Source organism: Pyxicephalus adspersus, chromosome 1, assembly GCF_032062135.1.
Source record: "Pyxicephalus adspersus chromosome 1, UCB_Pads_2.0, whole genome shotgun sequence".
NCBI lineage: Eukaryota > Metazoa > Chordata > Amphibia > Anura > Pyxicephalidae > Pyxicephalus > Pyxicephalus adspersus.
This window is the reverse complement of record NC_092858.1, coordinates 278,490-280,072: the sequence shown is the minus strand read 5'-3', so window position 1 is coordinate 280,072 and position 1,583 is coordinate 278,490. Positions and strand designations below refer to the sequence as shown.

General features: G+C 49.9%; 1 protein-coding gene across 1 annotated transcript in view; it reads left to right on the top strand.

Annotated features, from left to right (window-relative positions):
* The window catches only part of LOC140323169 (T-cell ecto-ADP-ribosyltransferase 1-like), a gene marked incomplete in the record, with an annotated part of 14,544 nt that overhangs the window by 8,487 nt on the left and 4,474 nt on the right, over positions 1 to 1,583 (top strand). The window contains 2 exon segments of the mRNA XM_072400004.1: positions 316 to 396; positions 782 to 1,496. Of these exon segments, the coding sequence (XP_072256105.1) occupies positions 316 to 396; positions 782 to 1,496 (796 nt within the window).

Here is a 1,583-nt window from a genome sequence, read left to right as displayed (position 1 = left end):
ATATTGTGGGGTGTGGGGACACCCGGTGTATATTGTGGGGTGTGGGGACACCCGGTGTATATTGTGGGGTGTGGGGACACCCGGTGTATATTGTGTATCTGGCTTAGCGGGATCTTATATGAAGCTGCAAATCTGACATTCACCCATCCTTACCTGATGGAGAATCTTACAGGTCCACATGTTTTGGATGAATGTTTGGTGAATTTACTTCTATTTAAATACGCCCCCCTGTGTCTCTGTACATGTCAGCAGCACATATAAGCGCCGTGTGACCACACCAGCCAAATATTGACCATATTTTGTGATTTCTGACAGATAACCATTGCACCAATCAGGATGAACCATCTGGGGGTAATTCTCACCATCTTCTGCCTGTTCACTCTGGAGGGGATAGGGGTAAGTACTGTGTGCATTATGGGATGTCATATAATATACAGACCAGCCTAGTCACATGACCTTCAGCACCAATAGCCATTCCAAGCCCTTCTAATCACAAGTTACCCTTTGACCCCAAAAATCAACCCCAAACACCCAACCACCACTATGACCACCATGACCTGAATGAACCCCACAACCACCACCATTGACGGTGTGTGGTGTCAGTAGATTGGTTACTATCGCCCTTTGATGGACCTTCTCAGCCTTCTGGTTCTCATAATAGTGTCCGGGGGTGGCTGAGGGGGCGACCATCATGTAAACCTACCCCCACCCACAAAGCTTGTGATTGGATAAGCACATCTCCAATGATTCAATACCACAACTCCCACCATTGTCTTGTCAGGGGGAGGAACCCCAAGAAGAGTTGGACCTGGCGCCCGAGGCCTTGGATGACCAATACTTGGGCTGCCGACAAGCCATGAAGGATCAGCTTAAATCACAGGAAATTCTGAAACATGAAATGTCCGGCAGCAAACATTTCCAGAGGTCGTGGAGGGAAGCGGAGAAACGTTGGAATCTGAAGAAGAATGAATTGGCTCCTAACCTCCCGGAAGGATTCACCGACCACCATGGCATCGCCATTATGGTCTTTACCGGTTCTATTCGAGAATCATTTAACAGAGCAGTGAAGTCTGCGGGGAAATCGTACAAATCGTACCGGGAGGAATTCAACTATAAATATCTGCACTATTACCTGACGGTGGCCCTGCAGCTCCTATACAAGGACTGTGGGGGTGAACATCACGTCTCGTATCGGGGGTTCCCCAAAGACGTCCATTGGATGAGCACAGAAAGCGGCCTGGTGAAGTTTGGTCATTTCCTCCACACATCTTCCAGTGAATGGATTGCCCATGAGATGGGTAATGCCTCCTTCATCACCGTCTATGGCTGCTCTGGGGTCCCCGTACACAACTTCTCCGACTATCCAGAGGAAGAAGAAGTCGTGTTTCCTGGCTATGAAATCTTCACGGCCACACAGGTTGAGGAAGATCCCAAAGAGTTCTCCCTGGTCAGCACCGGGAAATGGTGCAGCAACTTCAACTGTGCGCTGGTTCAAGGTAAGAGGATAGGGGGCCCGTATGAAATGGGGGGGAGGGGCAGCAGGGGCTGTAAGGGGGTCCTGGACCCTCCTCAGCCAACAGGAG